The 15,186-nt window shown below is 52.7% G+C and overlaps 1 protein-coding gene across 1 annotated transcript in view; it reads right to left on the bottom strand.

Moving 5' to 3' along the window:
• Positions 1 to 1,262: 1,262 nt before the first annotated feature.
• The window catches only part of LOC105700247 (dopamine receptor 2), a 39,345-nt gene continuing 25,421 nt past the window's right edge, over positions 1,263 to 15,186 (bottom strand). The window contains exons 3-4 of the mRNA XM_023434510.1: positions 11,213 to 11,297; positions 1,263 to 1,452 (exon numbers count right to left, since the gene is read on the bottom strand). Coding sequence (XP_023290278.1) covers positions 1,369 to 1,452; positions 11,213 to 11,297 — 169 coding nt within the window. The 3' untranslated portion in view covers positions 1,263 to 1,368. The remainder of the gene's footprint in view (positions 1,453 to 11,212; positions 11,298 to 15,186) is intronic.

Below are 15,186 nucleotides of genomic sequence, written 5' to 3'. Positions count from 1 at the left end.
CCCGCCCCTGGTTCCGGCGATCGCCGCCATTTTGGAGAACGCGCTCGGCTCGCGTTTCGGAGGATATCCTCGGAGCCACCTCGTCGTCTCGCGATGGAAATTTCTCCGAGCCTATCGATTTATTCCTTTTCTCCCTCCGGCCGCCATTTTGGAGCACTTCTGCCGGAAGTGCTGGACAATTCGCGCCGGCGAACCCTTTCGCGCTTCTTCGCCGCTCGACCGGCCACTGTTAACTCTTGCCACCGCGGTATACGATTCGACCTAAGCGTTAACATCGATTTATCGAACGCCGGTCGATGGTTCGATCGTGATAGTATCGGCTCTCGCTCCCGGATATCGGGGGGAAAAATTCGAAACTCCGGAAACCCAACCCCAAGGCCAGCCTTGGCGAGCTCCGATTCCTCGGGCATCCATCACTTCGATCCCATTTCTTACGGGCGTATCTGCGATCGTCTCGGCGATTCGCGCCAATACGCGATATCGCACCATGGGGGAGATGGAGTTCTCGAGGGGATTCTCGGAGGATCCGCGATAGTCTCGACGGTTTACGACAATACGAGAAGTCCCACCTTAGGGGGAGACAGACCCTACCGTCACCAGAATTCCCCCCTGAGACCGCATTCGCAAAACTTCACAGTGTCCTTCGATTTGCAAAGAATTTCGCAGTTTCCATTTCTCCACGGTCACCTTCAATTTGCCAAAAATTTCGCAGTTCCCTATCATTCTCTTCGTTTCGCATCTTTTCACCTAAATTCGCTCCTGAATCCACATTCGCAGAACTTCCCGGTCCCTTTCTCGCCGTGCAAAAAATTTCGCAGTCCTCTCCATTTTTTCCCAGCCACCTTAAAATTACACGAAATTTCGCAGTTCACTCTCGTTCTCGCCAACCAGCGTTTTTTTTTTTCACCGGAATTCGCTCCCGAATCCACATTCGCAAAACTTCTCAGTCTCTTTCGCCCTGGAAAAAATTTGGCAATCCTGTTTCCTTTGCCTCGCCTCGTACCTTTTCGCGCGGGGTACTTCCCTCCCCCTGAAAATTCGCCCCCGAATCCGCAAGACTTCCCACTCCGGTTCGATTTGCAAAAGATTTCGCAGTTCTCTCTCTTCCACCCCGACTCGGCCCATTTCACGGTGCTCGCCGATGAACACGCGAAGTGGACAGCTTCCGCCTGGCTCGCCAGGTCGCGAAAGCCCCTTTGGCTTCGAAAGAAGTCCCCCAGGGCCTCTGGACCCAGAGACGAGGCTTCCGGTCTTCCGCACAGGTTCGCCGGAAGTGGAGACGGGCCCTGGGCCCGCCTACAGTCACGTGTCTCGGAAGCGGATGGCCCTTCCCCGACGTGGGCCCCCCGGGGGGGCCTCACCCTGACGTCACATCCCGCTGTCGCTGCTCTGGCTTACGCTGTTGTACCCCACGTTGCTCCCGTGGTGCCCTCCACCCATCCCGGAGACGTACTGTAATCAGGAGAAACGGTGATTACTCTCAATACCTTGCTCAAATTGCGGAGGGAAAGGCAAAGGGCGCCGAATGATTGGAAAACACCGTTCAGAGAGGACCTCGAGGATTAAAGAGAACAACTAAAATTTCTTTATGGTTGTTTTGAAAATTCTCTTTTTTTTTTAAATAGTGACATTTCACTGCTGTCAAGACCTTCCTTGTCGCCTATACGGTTGGAAAGCTTGGAACGATTTGGTACACTCGGTAAAGTCTCATTAATGAGATCCGTTTGACGTCGCTATTCGAGGTTTCGGGAATTAAAAGTGACCCTCAGGGAGGAAATCTTGTTAGTTAAATTGTAAGGCGGGTGAATTGAAGACGCTTTTAGAGGGGGTGTTACCGAAAACCTGGAAACGGAGCGCGCCCCGGCAGACCGCGGATCGTTAAGTAGGGATTTCGGGAACGACGCTCGGAAAGAGTCTCCTTCTAGCCGACTCGCTCTCGTCGCTCGCGTTAGCGTCGAATTGTCCCCGGATAAATGGAGCGTGCACGTTCCGACCCAGTTTTGCGTAATCCGCCGATAGCGGCGAGATATTTCATCCCCTTCGAAGGATCCGCCACGGGCAGTCTTGGGTGTACTCGTTCCCCGGGTAGAAATTTTCATCTCTCTTGTTACCTCCTCGAGTCCGCGAGCCAAAATGTTCATCTCCCGTCTTCCTTCCTCACTTGGAAGTCCGCGGCCTAAAATGTTCATCTCTCATCTCCCTACCTCACTTGGAAGTCCGCGACCTAAAATGTTCATCTCTCGTCTCCCTACCTCACTTGGAAGTCCGCGAGGAAAAGTTTTCCCCGGTCTCCTCCACTTGTCGATCCCGCAGGACTCCGATCCCATACACAGGAGGAAGGACCCCGGTATTGCATGCATATATGCATGCGTGCACGCCTGTCGAGGATTCGGGAAAACTTTCCCGGAGGAACTTCGGGAAAGGCCGACTCTCGATGGCGACGAGTCGAAGGAAAGGGAATGGCCAAAAACATTCGCGGAAAGGGAGAAAAGAAAACAAAAAAAAAAATCGTTCTCTCCGTGAAACCCCGATCTTTGATTCGACCACTTCCAAGGGAGGTCTTTTCCACCCCCAGGAAAAATATCGGCGATTTTTCCAGTCCTTTGGGGTGACCGTGCGGCGCGAATCTCGCGAATCCATAAGTTCTTCTCCGCACGCGGTTTTTTAGCCCCCCCGTCAGGCTTTTTCGAGAGATTCCTACGAGTCGATCCTCGCGAAAAAACTTTCCACCCCTTCGTGAGTACCCTCGGGATCGCTTTTCGAGGCCCGCCGATCCTCCCGGGATTTTTACGGGATTTTTACGCCTCCCGTCCGCCGGGAAGACAAAGGCTCGATTCGCGGAGGGCCGACGAGGGAAGCCTCGATTTTTTGCAGCTTCCGGACGATTTCCGAGCCGAGGAACTTTTTCACGCCCGTTTACCTCGTTACCCTCAAATGACGTTAATCACGCTGACCTCGTGTCGTTTGACCCTGATTATGTCCCCATAAATCCCATGCCACTCTTATCAGTAATTCTTACCAGATTATTTTCATTTTTGGGGGAGACAGACCAGCACTGTGTACCTATTGTAATTCCCTTGGAGGGATATCCTTCATTAATGAAGAATAATATAAGTATCGAGGCAATGTCTTATACTAACTAATCCAGGGGATAAAGGATTAACAATGAGTTTTTTCCCCAACCGCAGAGTGGTCCGCCCACCCGTTGACATTACTCCTGGGGAGTAGTTAAAGTACGCGTGAGGTCGCACATGAATCCTGGTTTTATCGCGAAAAGTCGGGGTAAAAAGACAAGTACCAGTCTTTTATGTAGAGTGCAAGTTCCCCCGATGTGCGGAAACGCTTTGGCGAAGCTCCGTTGCGGAATTCCCGCGGGAGCAATCCGATCTAATAATAAGTGGATGCGGGGGGAGTGCGGTCGGACACGCTCCCTGGCGACTTTTACGATCACGGGAACGCGGAAGAAAGAGAGGATAAAGGGAGAAATAAAAGGAGGGAAACCGAGAGAAGGAGAGGAAGGAAGCAAAATCAAACGTCGCGTGCTCGTTAAGGTGATGCGAAAGTGGCATCCGATACTTTTCTGCAAATTGGATTTAAATATTGAAATAAACGCCGGAAAAAGCTGGTCGGGTTTTTGGGAGAAAAGTCCCGCTTTCAAGGAAACCAAGCCTCCCGGGAGTCCTCTGGTACGATATTCCTTAAATCTTCTCGCTTCCAGGATTTCCGTTTCCCATATCCCGTCCAAGGCGGAGACGAGTCGGTCGGAAGTTGGGACCGGAAGTTCGGTCCGATCGGTCTCGAATCGAAGTCGAGAGTTCGTGCCTCCCCGCAACCGAATCAGACCAAATCAGACCAAATCAGGCCGGATCGGACATAAGTTTGCGGGGTTCTGTACACCCCATAATTTCCGCGAGGCGTCGCGACGCCTAACTCTCCCCAGGATTCGATTTCGAGACGAACGGACGTCGACCCGTCGACGGACCAAATCCCAGCATTTCCGCAAATTCGATAGACAAGTAGCCCGTCAATTTGGAGAATGTTAAATTTTACGCTTAACAGTATAGAAGCCACATATATTATTTTTTAGGAATTAATATACCCAATTATTAATACACCGAAATTTCATCTTCAGAAATAGGGAAAATATCGATATTAATTTTGGAAGTATGCATCGATTGCCTTCATATAATGTCGCGTATAATCGGCCTTGCTAAGGACCGAATCGACACGAAGAAAAAGAAAGGGGGGGAAATGTGAAGTCTCTTCAAGGCATCTTTACAACTCCTCGACGGTCCTCGTCTATCATACGTCGACGAATAGCAGACGAGAGTCTCCCTTTGAGGCCGTCAGAGTCAACAAGCGACAGAAAATTAATGAGAGCTCATCCGGCCGCTCTGCATTTTAATTTCTCGTCCGGTGCCGGGCGTTCCGCTTTTCCTCATTCTCCTTCCGTCTTTTCGCGTTCTCCTTTTCTGTCTCGTCTTATCCGCGCAAAGTCGGTCCAAGACGGCCGAAAATTCCCGAGTAGGTCCAGCGATTGGAAGGACGGGCTCAATGGAGCGATAAATTCTAGCTCGACGGTGGACCGACTCGGAGGAGAATTTATCCGCTCTTCCGCGATCCCGAGGAGAGCAAGAAAAAGGAAGAGAGAGATGGAGGGTATCTCTCTGTCCCGAAATATCTGCTCGACCGGGAGGAGGTGTAAATTCGAACCCGGACTCGTTGGTTCCTTTCCTCCCGTTTGCTGTCTCTATCTCCAGGATTTCTGTCCCGGTCCTCTCGGAACGAGAGCCGAGGAAAAAGCCCAGAAACGCGAAAAATGCGTGCCGCATTGCGACGTTATTCCGCGTATCCGCAAAAAGGTGGAGGGCGAGTCGCGACTCGAGGTTCGCAAATTCTTCTCGATATACTCGCGCGCTCCTCCGAGAGAAAAGTCAAAGGAAAGGGCAAAAGAAGAGCAGCGGTCCCGACGTTCCCTCTGTGGTCTCTGTACAGGAGAAGGAAGACCTTCAGAGGGAAAGAGAGGGACGGTCGAAGGACCGACCGGAGGTGCCCGAGGGAAGACTCGCTGGCAAACGTCAGGCGATCCCGACAGACATTATCGACTCGCCGGAACGATGAATCTCCGCGTAGAAGACGAGCCCGAAGAGAGAAAGGCCCTTTCTCCTCGGCCTTCCCGTGAAATATGTGCCTTCCGAACAGAGAAGCGGGACTCCCGTTGGCTTCCTCCTCCCCGCGGATTTTTCACGCCCCAGTTTCCTCGGGGAGTCCCTCGGGTCGTCCGGGACACTTCTCCCCAAACTCCCGAAATTCGGAGGCCCGGTTTAAAGGGAAACGCTTGGATTTTCCAATCCGATTCGAGGGTCCTTTAAAGGGAGTTTCCTTCCCTCCCGTTTAGGGTCGACGGTCCTTGGTCTTTCGACAGGTGAGGGAGGAATCCACCTGCGGTTCCGAACCCGCCGCAGTGGAAACGGCCGACGTCGGGTCAGCCCGTGCGACGCGTCGTTACCCGGGAACAACGGAGACGAGCACAACGGGCCCGGGGCACCCACCGCCTCCATTTCCGACATTTATATCTCTCCCGGTGGCGGGACGGCTCGTAACTCACGTCCTCCCGTTTTTCGGGGACTTTCATGGCGACGTCCCGGCCCGCGGCACCCCTTTCTCGCACCGCATAAACGCGACAAGTCGTAAAGCTCCCCCAGAGGCGCAATGATCCGAGGCGTGCCACCCCCGTTCTCTCCTGCTTTTTTTCCTCCCACGTTAGTGGCCGGATGAGCGCGCGTTTCATCGAGGGAACTCCCGAGGGACCTCCGGGGATCGGGATATCGTGCACTTCTTGCCGTTTCCGGGCGATTCGAAAAGAAACATCTCGCGAGAACCTCGAAACTCGCCCTCCTCGACGACCTCCCTCAAGGGGGGCTTCCACTCTTCGCAACTTTCGATCGGCACCCCTTCGGTGAACTCGAGACGGAGAAAGTCGGCTCGTATATTTTTTATTTATTTCTATTCCCAGAGTTTCCACGAAATTTCCCCACCGTCAAAAATGGCCGCCCTCGCTGGAATACAATTTCGGGATAGTTTATGGGCCTGGACCATTCCCGGGGGTGTTGTACGTTCCCCTAGGCACGCTTTCGTTTCGACGTCCCGATTATTTGCGGTTTTTCGGCACCACCCCTCGGCAGGGGGTCGAATATCGTCCGCGTAATTTTCCCTCGGTATCGGGGATTGATTTCCCCCTTTTTGCCGGTTTTAATTCGATTTCTTGCACCCCCTGCGGAAAACTTTACGGGTAGAGTCGCATGCCTGCAATTTCCCCGGTACTTTGCCGCACGGTTTCGAGTAAACACCTCTATTTCCGCCCCCCTCTTTCCTGCATCTCTCTTCGTTTCTCTTTGTACTCAGTTTCAAATAGGGCCCCGGACCAAGGCTGCTTTTAGACGGCGTGTAACCCGATCTGTGCGTAATTTCGTCACAGGAGGTAAGTCGCGAAGCTGCACCGGTGCACTGAATTCCCACCGAGGCGGGGCAAAGGGTTGAAGGAGTGCAGGGGTGCATTGTAACGCGACGACTCCGGAGTCTCCTTGTGCATTCATCCACCCGGGAAAATCCTGGCTCCGATGGAAGCCAGCCATCCCGAGACTTTAAACCGCCCTCTTAAGACCACCTGGAAAACCACCCCTCCACCCTGGGACTTAATTCCCCGTTACGGGAACGGAAGAAAATGGGGGAGGGAACACGGATCGCCCAGAAATACGAAACAAAGCCCACGGAAATCTAGGAACACTCTCAAGGGGTGAAATGAACTCGCCCAAGGGTGAAACACACCGAGGGGTGCGAGAAACACATCCCCGTGCATTTCTCTTTTTTTAGCAAGGGGGTGGCATTTAGTCACACAGGTGGGAGATACATCGAGGGGTGCGAAATTCGGGTGCTTGCGTACATTTGGGAGAGGAGTCGCCAGTGGGCTTTTTCTCTTTTATGGAAAACAACCCATTTTCTATTTTTAATGTTTTTTTTTCCCCAATATTCCTGCATAGTTTATTGCTCGTAAAAAATCCCCTGTCGACACCTATTCGGTCCTTTTTTTGGGGGCAGGAAAGGGGGTGGCGGGTCGTGCGAGGTGCTTCTCGTGCTTTTTACGTGGGAAGGGGGAAGAGAAAGAAAAAGGAAAAGAGACCTACCCAGTCCGTTCGAGAAACGGGTGGAGGGCCCGGAGTCGCGCTATAAGAGGGCCCAATCGGGACGGGATCGAGGGGTCGTCACGAGGATCGTGACGATCTTTCGTCGCTAAATGTAGGTCTGCTCGCAGGAGTACTGTCTGCTTGCCCTCACGTGGTGGAGAGAGCTCGTCGAGTAGTACCTCCTCGAGGAGAACATCTGAAAAATCAATTCGACCCGATTTACGATTCCAGGGTCGCCAAAGGGTTAGGGCCTTAAACCCGCCAATTAAAAGCGAACCAGAAGGGGTAATTTCCGCCGTCGCGAAACAAGTTCCTGGCCGACGTGCAGGACCCCTCGATCATTGAATTTAGCCCCCACGTACACGTGCCGTTAATTCCCTCGGGATTACCTCAATAACCCCGGGGGATGGCCCGAGGAAGGGGTGTTTTTACCCCCGGCTAATTGCCGAGTCATAAATGTGGATAATTTCGCATTCATGACGCGCGGCTTCCGGGGCCGATTACAGGGTGCGCGCCATCGCGGAAAATGCCGTCCTCGTGACTTTTTAGTCCCTTCTTATTTTTTCTTTTTTTTTTATTCATCCCCACAATTTTATCCAATTTTTCCCCCCAAAGTTTCGGGCCCATCCTGTTTCCCGAGCTGTCACCGTTGTTCGGCACACCCTTGCAAAGTACATCGTTATACACGATACATGTCATTAGCGCACACGTGTCGTCAACTCCGCCGTTGTTTAGCGAATAACGAGACGACTTTCTGCCCCGAATCCCACTTCCGCCCTCTGCGGCAGGATTTAATTAATGCCCAGGCCCAGCGATTCCTGGCGAGAGCTATTTCCATGGAAATTTAAGGAACTGCTTTAAAAAGTACCTACTATAAATATAGGAATACTTTCGGAATTTTTATGAAACAATTGAGAGAAATAGAGGACGGCCTATTATCTCTGATTTACTAGTACACCCCGTCAAGCGTCAGTTCACGAAATCATTATATACAATTATAATAATTATTATGAATTTTAACAACCCCCGAAAATTACACTAGCTTACCTTCTAGTAACGAGATTTATGGAAAAGCCTAAAACTTCCTAAGAGACTCGTGGAGTCGTTTTTATGGAAAAGCCGAGTCTGGGGTAACTTTTCTTTTTTCGAGATTAGGATTTTTTTTTCGAGGCCGGCAAGAGGCAGATTTTCCCGAGGAGAGAGTCAACTTCCTCTGGGAGAGTCTTTTATTGACTGGTGGAAATTTTCGAAAAGCTGGTAAGAGGCGAGATTTCAACTTTTTCCCTCTTTTTATAAGGAACCCCGGGGAACGAAGAGGAAGGACTCGTCTCTGCATTCTGTCCGGGCGAAGAGGGGCGAAAAGAGGAATAAAAGGAGAAAGAGGCTCTCCGGAGTGAAAAAGACCTCCCTCGAAGCTAGGGGTGGGAATTTCTTACGTTGCAAAAATCGCTCGATCGCCGATCGGGCGTGAAAGTGATTTTTATGGGCCGCTTTTTAATGTCGCCCGTCTTTGAGGGTTTAACCACGACTCGCCGCGTTTCACCGAGAAAAGCTTTAAGGGGTGAATTTCCGGCGTTCGAGGGAGGGGGCGGAATTAACTCTAAAATGGGCGAAAGACGAGAAATCGACATCGCGATAGGAACTAGACGATCCCACTAATTAACTTGCGGGGGAAACGCGTCTCTCGAATCACCGCGTCGCGGAAATTCCTCGCGGAAAAGTCCCTACGGAAGAATTGCTGGAAATATCGACGCGCCATTGGAAAGAGGGTCTGGAAAATTCAGATAGGGCTTTTCCTCGCCAGCTCGATAATAATTCCGGGACGTCCAATTTTCTCCTCGTCAGGGAAACAATAAGGGATTTAATAGGCGAAATAAGATCGCCTTCTCCTTTTTAATGCCCTTCCTTTTTATTTATCCTTCTTTCTCTCCGTCTTTGTCAACTGCAGTGGGAAATAGTGGGTCCGCAAAACCGCCCTAAGAGGATGAGAAAACGTCTCAGGGGGTGGAAGAGAGTTTCCTCGTGGCCGAGGAAAAGTCAACGCCAAGTCGCGGACGCGACGCTCCTCTGGGAAAAGAGGGGATTCGACCTCGTCTTTTTATTATTTACAAACGATTGCCCTCGACCCTTCCCAGGACGATCGAACGGAATTGGTCCAATCTAGGAGCTGGATACGGTATATCGGCGCCAAAGAACGAATCAAGAAGACTTCGTGGTCCAGACGCCCCGGGGGGCGAATCTCCAGGTGGAGATGTCGTAAATGGGGATGTATCGCCGATCGTATATAGGAGAGGGACAAAGGAAATTAAACCCACGTGACGTATTGGAATTAAACGTGAGCATTGCAATTTGGGTCAAAAGTGGGATTTCTTTTCACGTCAGGGAAATTCCTAATTGGGACGTAGATACGATACGTATGTATGCTCAATTTGGCTGAAGAGGGGAATTTTTTCCAGGACGGTGGGAGGAAAGGAACGAGAATAAGCGAATGAAGTTCGCGTGAAAAATCCGCGGAAAGCTCCGACGGATCGGAAAACTCGCGCCGGAAGTATCGTCACTTTTCGCCCATCGGATGCACAAAAGGAGAGTAATTGGGCGGATTCCCTTTTCCTTCGGTTAGAAGAGATTCCCGACTCTCGGGCGTTCCCTTTCCACCTTCTCGGCGGTCGTCCCTTCCCTCCTTTCTCTATTTCTCTCCCCCGTCCTCATCTCTCTGGCGTTTCCAAACTATCCGAGATACCTCGGGTAGAACCCGGAGACGTGACCTCCCTGCAATTTACCCCATCTTGAAGCTCATCCGTAAGCCAGGGATGTCCAGGGGATAACACGAGGACGTCCTCTTTCCCGGGGAGCTCTTTCCAGTCTGGAGAATACATCCCCCCTCTGTGATTCCCGAGGGAGACCTCCCCGAAAGCCCGAAAAAATCCCGAGACGGTTTTAAAACAATTTACATACCCCTCGAGAGGAATAAAATTAATAAATACGTAAATGGAATAGGGAAGAAAATCGAAATCTAGCGAGCGTTTCATTTTCCGTTTCGCTCCCATTTCATTTACGGTACCGTGGGTATTCCTTAAGAAATTATTCATAAACTGTTAAAAAGAAAGGGGGAGAGAATTTCTAGGAGCCCCTGGATGGAATAATTTCCCGGGCCACGATTTGGGGAGGAAAGAAAATATAATAAAAAAAGGGGGGGGAGAGCTTTTCCAGAGAATTGCGACGTCAGAGGACGACTCGACACGACCTCGGACAGCCATCGGACAAGGTCGAGGATTGCGATAGGTCCGATGGACCTTTCTCGAGGACCCCTTTCGAGGAGGCTGTAACCCTTATCCGATCGAGACACCCTTGATAAGGAGAAATTGACCACTGGCAGTGACGACTTCGACGATCCCCGGTCGAGGACAATTTCGGCGAAGGACTAGGGACATTTCCCTGGAGGGTGGAAGAAGCGAGCCCTGGACCCCCTGGGATGGCCATTTCCTCCCTAAAGCCTCCCCCTCGCTCCTCTTCGAGTAATCCCACCCTCGAGTCGACCTACGCCGGTCGATTGGGTTATTAAAAAAAAAAGAAATGAAAGGGGTGGGCAGCACTTACCATGGAAGAGAAACTTTCCGTCGGAATATAAATGGCTGTCACCCCGATAAAGTACACGATAAGAAAAATACTAAATCGCGAACTCGGAATTATTAAAGTGCCAATATTCTTGGCTATTTATATAAATAACCGGTAAATATCAGGTGATCGATTCTATAAAAATTGGATTTACCGACATTCTCCGAAACGTTCATAAGATATGAAATTTCAAGGGCTACTTTCACATCGCCTTAAGGCTCACTCATTAACTAATGAGAACTTAATTTCTCGATGATGATTTGTCTTGAGGGACGCAAAAATCGAACTGACCGTACCGCGTTTAAAAAAAAATGTTCGCGTAAAGATAGGAGATTCGAGAAAAATGGGAGACGAAGTGGGAGATAAAAAATGCAGGGTAGGACACGGAGAAGCCGTTCCTCGTCGTCCTTTACCTGGCTGGGTTTGCACCTGAAGGCTGGCTGGTACCGCCGGCGCATTTTCCTCGGGCAGCACACGCAGAGGATCCTGACGAAGGCTCTGCAACAGTAAAAGGGGAACGAGGCGAGTTATTGGATGTCTCGGAATTTGCCCCGCACCCCTCGGTGCATCCTCGATACCCGTGCACGCCAAAGTGCACCAGGGAGCTTTCGTTAAGTCGGCTCCGGTCGCGCCTGTACTTTCCGGGCCATTAAAGCGTGCAACTTTAACGTCAAGATCGCATGACCGGCCCTCTTTTTCAAACATTGCACCCAGTTATTTGCGTAGCCCTGTTGGCGACACGCGAGAGCGTTTTTTTGCCCCCCCCGCAGGAGCGAAATCGGGCCACGGCGCTTCGGTGGAGGGCGACTTCGCGGGGGGTCCGGGTCCCCGGAGCAGAAAAGCTCCCTCGTAAAGCCCGGCCAGGAAATCCCGGAAGACGGACGTGAACACGGTGCCGGGAAAATTATACAGGGAGCGATGAAGGGTCCTCGGTCTACCAGGATAAGAGATAACTGGGCTAGGGTTTGTTTCTAACTTATTACCGATTAGATCTAATCGGATCTGATGTATCACATTTGCATAGAGAAACTGGCCGGTCAGGTTGTAACATTTCTCTTCGTGTCCGCGATGGAGACCCGATGGACGTAACATCGGGTTTCGTGATAGGAAATAATTAAAGCGAGCTCATCAGGTAGATATCCAGGGATGGGGTAAAGCGCAGGGTGTTCCTCGGCATTGCACCGAACCCTGGACTCGGACGTCGAAGGAATCGACGTCCCTAGCAGCGATGTCTATTAATTCTCTCTGCGTGTTCCCGTTGGTCTTCCTGGTACTCCCGACGGTGAAAAGCGTCGTTGTGCCGGAGTCCGTGGCTTTAGACCCCGAAGAAGGCCTCTCGAGCTCCACTTCATCTCCCTCCGACGAATCGTGGTCTGGGCTCTTGGAATCCAACCCAGGGAACGTTTCTCCGATGGAGGACTTCGCCTCCATCGAGTCGGAGCGTTCTCTTCAGGGTCTGGTCCCGTGCCTGAAGAGGCTTCTCCAGAGTCTGGAAGACCCACGACTAGACCGGGTCCCGGTGCTCCTGCCAGACTTCCTGGACCGCAGGACCACTCTCGGGCTATTCCTCCAGGACCTCCACTCCGAAATGGCAGTCTTCGGCATCAACGAGTCGAACTTCGAGGGCGACGACGAGTACCAGCTGACCAAGACGGGCGTAATGGTGTTGGACAACACCACATGGATCTCCCCAGAGAGCGTCTCCTTAATGAAGACCTTCTGCGGACCCAGGTGCAAGTACATCCTCCCCCTGACGAGGACCTTCGATGACCAGGAGTCCTTTCTTCAGGAATCAGAGGGGATCCTGAAGACCTTAAGGGACTCGAAGATCGCCGAGGCGGTCACCATGGCGTTGGTTCAGGAGAGGGTGCTGATCGCTGAGTGTTTCTCCTGCACCTCCACCCACCCACACCTAGTGGCCTGGTGTACCGATCGGGATGACCTGCACGCGACGAGGAACCTTCTGTCCTCCCACCTGTCCGAGGGGTGCGTCATCAACGTCACCTTCCATGACTTTCCACCCTTCGTGATGTGGCAGGACGGGGTCTCCGAAAGGATAGGCGGGGTCGAAGGGAATCTGGTGGAGGCCATCGCGTCGCACCTCAGGGTCAACCTGTCGAGGTCGGAGATGAGCTTGGAGATGTGGATGAACACCACCGAGACCTTGGTCACGCTTTTCTCGGGGGACTCCCAGTTCGACATGACGATCGGCGGGGTAGAATGGTGGCCGGAACCAGGGGTGGAGTTCACGGTGCCCTACGAGTTCGTCAGGATCATGTGGCTGGTCCCGGTGTCTTCGAACGTGTCCCTGATGGGTCTGGTGGCTCCCCTGGCTGCCCAGGTGTGGCTGGCGATACTCAGTCTCCTCTTCTTCACCATGGCCCTGAAGATCGCCATCATGCCGGACCTGTCGTTGCTGAGCGTGGTGGGCTTGATCCTGGGAGTCGCCATGCCTAGTCAGCCCGACAGAGTCTCCAACAGGATCCTCTTCGTCTCCTGGGCGGTTTTCGGGTACGTCTTGACCCAGAGCTATCTGGCTTCTATGTCTGGCCAGCTGATGCTGCAGTCAGGACTCCAGATCGACACCATGTGGGAGCTCGTTCGATCTGGCTTGATCTACGGTGGACAGGCGCGCTACAGGGAGCTCTTCGAGGTCCTGCCCGGAGAGGAAGATCGGCACGTCAGCTACGTCGTGCAGACCATCTACGACAACTTCCAGGTAAGAGGGTGGGTCCTCTGGATCCATTCCTGAATCAGGACCCTCTTCCACACCCCCTTCGTTATTAAACTTCCCCAGCAATCGCGTGCCTCTCGACACGCGCTGCACCCCTGATCAGGCGAAATTGATTCCACTATCATAGAGTAAATACGGTATGTCGCGTTATGACGCCGCATACTTTAATCGCATCTAGGTGGATCTAGGCCATCGCGATAATTAAGGTCGCACCTCGAAAATCGAGCGAGGCGTTGCCCAGGGTTTTCACTTTCCTCTTCAAGGTGATCGACCACGAGGAATACTTCGAGGCGATGGACCAGCTGAGGAGTGGCTCGAACACGAGTTTGGGGCTGGTGGTGGAGAAGATGGTGTCTTCGAAGGACGAGGTCAGCCCTTACACCCATAGGGTGAAGGAGGTCGTCGCCACCTACCCCCTGGTGCTCGCGGTACGTCGAGGGCTGCCCTATCTGGAGCTTATCGACAGCATCGTCTTCAGGCTCCTCGAGGCGGGATTCGTCGAGTTCTGGTGCAGGTCTCCTTCGGTTAATCGAGGTCGACAATCCGAAGACTACCTCGCCATGGGCCTGAGATTCATCGACCTGATCCCCAGTTTCTTGTTGCTGGTCATCGGGTACTCCATCGCCGTGGCGGTATTCGTGGCCGAGGTTACTCTTTACCCTTCCCAGCTCGTCTGCTGATCCCTCTAACTTCTCCCCCAGGTTGGTCCTTTACGACGAAGGCACCGGGATTGGGCACGAAATCGGCATTTCAGGGTTGACGATGCCGAAGAGAGGTGAGCTGGTCCCGTTTCCTGGTCCTGGGTCACGTAGCGGGGCATTGAGCTTCTTGTAAACCGCTCCGGTTAAACCGTCCCAGAAGAGGGTCGACAAATACCCCACGTCGAGAAGCGGTGCACAAAATGGCGGGGGCGTTTAGGGGGGGAAAAAAAAGAAAAAAAAAAACCCCGAGCTGGCACAACGGCCTTTACCGGTGGCGCGTTGCTAGAAATGCAAATTACGAGGGGCGTAGCTAGGTCGATGCTCGTTTCGAGGGCGCGTAACGATCGGTTCCATGGCTGGAATCGATGGCGGTCGATTGGTACCCCGAATCGTCCTGGTCCCAACGAGGACACTCACGTGGCCGAGGTGAAAACTCGATCGGCTAACGGCGTTGTAAAATCCGGCCAACGTGTCCCCCGCTGTCCTGTTGGGGAGAAAGAGTTCGCCGCTTGTCGGGGATGCAGAATTTACCACAACGCCGGTTAGGCCGAAGAGGGTTCGCCTCCTCTTCAGGGTGGAGCCCGTTAGGATTCTCCGGACCCCATGGTCCGGGTCCAGGGAGTCCCGGGCCAAGTTGACTCCCGATTCCGAATGGGTCGCGTCCTTCGGGTTTGCCGAGATTACCCCCCGAGACCCGGCCGATCCTCCCTGAATTATCCCCGGGGATTATTTCCGCCGGGTCGGATTACCGTCCTCGCGAAAATATCCTCCCCGAGGCTTACAACTTCGAGAGGGAAAGAGAGAGGAGGAGCTACCCCGCGGGATTTCCCGCCGAGACGGCGGTCCAGGACGACTCGGCTTTTAATGAACCTCCCCGGGGCCATTTTCCCGTCCCAATGGTCGGGATGACCGACCGACCTAAGACGTATCCCCTCCGCGTATTAAAAATCAC

Source organism: Orussus abietinus, unplaced genomic scaffold (assembly GCF_000612105.2).
Source record: "Orussus abietinus isolate OABI.00-Male unplaced genomic scaffold, Oabi_2.0 scaffold18, whole genome shotgun sequence".
In the NCBI taxonomy this organism is placed as follows: domain Eukaryota; kingdom Metazoa; phylum Arthropoda; class Insecta; order Hymenoptera; family Orussidae; genus Orussus; species Orussus abietinus.
This window is presented reverse-complemented; position numbering and strand designations above follow the sequence as displayed.